Source organism: Eremomyces bilateralis, assembly GCF_010015585.1.
Source record: "Eremomyces bilateralis CBS 781.70 unplaced genomic scaffold P152scaffold_78, whole genome shotgun sequence".
Lineage (NCBI taxonomy): Eukaryota > Fungi > Ascomycota > Dothideomycetes > Eremomycetales > Eremomycetaceae > Eremomyces > Eremomyces bilateralis.
In genome coordinates this window covers 1-3,211 of record NW_022985144.1, presented here as the reverse complement: position 1 = coordinate 3,211, position 3,211 = coordinate 1, and the positions used below count along the sequence as shown (strand labels likewise).

The 3,211-nt window shown below is 44.7% G+C and overlaps 3 protein-coding genes across 3 annotated transcripts; 2 read left to right on the top strand and 1 right to left on the bottom strand.

Moving 5' to 3' along the window:
* On the top strand, nt 1–507 carry P152DRAFT_324362 (uncharacterized protein). Its single transcript, XM_033675230.1, has one exon. It carries the CDS (start codon nt 49–51, stop codon nt 370–372), a length of 324 nt encoding a protein of 107 aa, XP_033529447.1. The 5' UTR covers nt 1–48; the 3' UTR covers nt 373–507.
* Nucleotides 397–1,402, top strand: P152DRAFT_503219 (uncharacterized protein; the record flags this gene model as incomplete). The annotated part of the gene is made up of 1 exon (XM_033682344.1): nt 397–1,402. A coding segment is annotated over one exon (588 nt), but the record flags the coding sequence as incomplete, so codon positions are not given.
* Nucleotides 1,403–2,547: 1,145 nt separating this feature from the next.
* P152DRAFT_324347 (uncharacterized protein) lies at nt 2,548–3,211 on the bottom strand. Its single transcript, XM_033675229.1, has one exon. It carries the CDS (start codon nt 3,141–3,143, stop codon nt 2,730–2,732), a length of 414 nt encoding a protein of 137 aa, XP_033529445.1. The 5' UTR covers nt 3,144–3,211; the 3' UTR covers nt 2,548–2,729.

Here is a 3,211-nt window from a genome sequence, read left to right as displayed (position 1 = left end):
AAGGAGGCACAGAAGAATGCTATTCTACCTTTTGACAGACGGAGATGGATGTTAGGTCCACCTGGACTATTCCATGTCCTCATGAATCTAATCCTAACGATCGTCCGTATCCATTTTGATACGGAGCCTTTACTACCGTCGGATACAAAGCCTTCACTACCATCGGATACAAAGCCTTCACTACCATCGGATGCGAAGCCTTTACTACTATCAGATACAACGCTTCTATCGGATATCATCTACTGGGATCGAAAAGGATATACTCGAGAATCCCCAAAGTTCTACATGTTTGACCCTCTGCTTAAGCAATCATTTTATGCTCGTGTCTTAATGCTATGGTACCATGTTCTTACGAGACGAGGGCATATCTAAAAGGCATTCCTTGAAGATACCAGTCTAAGTTCGAAACTGGATCTAATTATCCAGAACCTGGAGCCAGAAGAACTTATCTCTATAATAAAAGAGGTCTACATACTGGCATTCTCTCCAGAGGCATGGGACACGACACAATATGGACTTGAATTTCGAAGTCTCTGCCGGCTTGTCCAGTTAATCAGCATCTTCCTTTCTTTGCGTAAAGCAGTCAAGAATGGCGACATCGGCTGGATTAACCGTTTAATCGACCCACTTGCAGTTATCTTCTACGCAACTGGACAGCACAAGTATGGTGATAAAATGCTCCATCTTCGTTGGGTATTATCTGAATGCGTTTCAGAGAAGATTCTCCGCGACGCAATACTATCATCTAGTCTTATGAATTTGCATAGCAAACCAGGCCAGTTTAAGGCTATTAATCTAGCCCTTAAACACGTTAATTGCGTATACAAGATTAATATAAAGTTGTTGAAGAATTCAACACATAATGCAGACAAAACCTTTAGTAGAGTCGCATTATTAAGTAATATCTTCTCTAAGATTCGTGGAGTATGGGAGAACTCATTTGGTTTTACCCAAAGCGATCGACATACCACTAAAGCTGATTAACGGGATATCTTTAGTCGCGCGCTTCAACTATATCTACGCAGTCCTTTGCTCACCATCTAACCTCGTGAAGCTGTTGGTTGGGACGCGCCTGATATCTTCCGGATTGGTGCTGAGGTCTTAGAACAAAAGGTCAATTCCTTCAACAATCGGATACCAGTCCGCTCTAGTATCATCCCCCAGGCTGATCCTGACCTTAATGAAGAGATGGATTTGGATCTTCATAACCCTGAGATCTCACAAGCAATTACCTACTCTGAGGCTTGTGAAGATGGGCTTGTTGAAGATGATGATATTCTTTGACTGCGTTATCGCTCACTTCAAAGTGCAATATCCCTACCAATCTTTCATATTTTTCAAAAATGATAACATTGCTGGAATCTTCTTATTAAGGTCTACAAGATGATGTATATATAATCATAAATCAATGGGTTCCTACCCACCCCATTTCCTTTGAAGTTGGTACAAATCTGGAAATAAAAGGACACTAGTCTAAAAAGGGCCATCCGAAGTTCTCCCAACCAAAACACGTCCAAATCTTTGTTCTTCTATTTACCACTCTTCCCCCATAGATCCTTCCCTTTTGGCGTCAACTGTACATGAGTACGAAGACCAGCTCGTTTAGGCGTATTCGGCCTGTCTTGTCTGGTGATCTGTCCTTTCTCCTGGTTTCCAGATACTTCCCTAAGCGGCGTCCGACTTCTCTTGCGCATACCTGAAGAAGAATCTTGAGCAGCTCGTTTGGTCGTTTGGCTGCGCGACAGGATGTCAACAGGTATAGGAGCTTTTATATCCGAGGGGATCGTAGTCTTATTATCTGTACCAGAATCTAACTTAACGCTAGACTGTGATACGAACGATGACTCCCCTCCTCCGACAAACGAGCTTCCTAATTCCTGCGACCCTTCCGATATCTCCGGCAGTGATGAAAACGAGGGCCAATGGCGGGGTTTGAATATTTCCCGATACTCATTAAGCTTCTGCGCAAGAAGCTCGTTATGCATGATAACCCGGAGCCCATCCCTATCATCTGCCGACTGACGACTGCGGACATCTTGAGCAACCTCTTCCTCTTTAGATAGAGTGGGATTAGGTATAATACTCAAGTCTTGAGGATTACTCCCCAAGTCTTGAGCAGCAGCCCCTGTAGCCTTTCCGGCCAGTGCCTTCAGGTTCCTCTTACACTTTCGTTCCTCTAGTATCGCGGCATGCTTCGAGTATACGTCTGGAACTATCTGGACAAGGAATACCAGCAAAGGATCGAGTAGGGCGTTTCGATATTCCTAGTTTTCGATATCAAAGAGGGCTAACAATGCCTCCTGATCTAGTATAGGTATCGTTGTTAAGTTCTTCGCACAGGTATACATACGAGCAATAGCCCATTGCGCTTCTTGAGGAATGATCACCCCAGCTAGGATTGGAATCATTTGCTGCGCTCGTGGGAAGATCGATTCCACCTATTCAAGACACCACATAACCAATAGATGCAGTGCAATACCTGCCTTAGTCTCTCGGCCAGGTTTGGTAGACTTGAGGGGGGTATCAGGCATTGGTGGCAACTGGAACAATGCCAGATTACACTCCTTCCCATTACAACAGACCTTCTTGTCTGCTCGAATGGGGGTAGTATCTGGCTCGCATTGGTCCTCGTTAAACTCCGTAAGGAATACCTGCCGTCTGCATAGCGCGTTGGCAAGAGAACGGATCGTTATTAGGAGGGTTGCCCTATGCCTAAGTTCATCAACAGTCTATAGAGGTGGACCATCTGACTTGTCCCTCTTCTTAGACTTTGGGACAGTTAATTGCGAGTTCTCTTGACTGACTGCTTCGGTATTATCAGACTGTTCAGAGAAGTCAGACTCAGCTCCACCGCCTTGCAATAATGGCGATGGTGAGTGGGTGGTATTAGGTAACCGGATCGTATTCCGCTTTCCCCTTTTCTTCTGAGACAATGGCTGATTATTACGCGAACTCGGCATTTGAACAGGATCCTGTCCCATTAAGTCGAACGCATAGTATGGCAGGAATATAAAAGCCATCCCGTTGATTGCTTGCTTCACTCGAACAGCCCGTCTAACCCGTTGCCAAATATTACCGAGATTATGGCCGATTGGAAGACCCCATTGAGCAACCACCATAATATCAGGGATATCCATACCCATTCCAAGAGCAGTAGTTGCAATAACTACTCTAAGAGAAGAGCATAGGGATCTGATCTTATCGTACAGCA

Bases quoted from the DNA above. Each gene is read 5' to 3' on its own strand.
- P152DRAFT_324362 (XM_033675230.1), top strand. From the start codon at position 49: ATGTTAGGTCCACCTGGACTATTCCATGTCCTCATGAATCTAATCCTA.
- P152DRAFT_324347 (XM_033675229.1), bottom strand. From the start codon at position 3,143: ATGGGTATGGATATCCCTGATATTATGGTGGTTGCTCAATGGGGTCTT.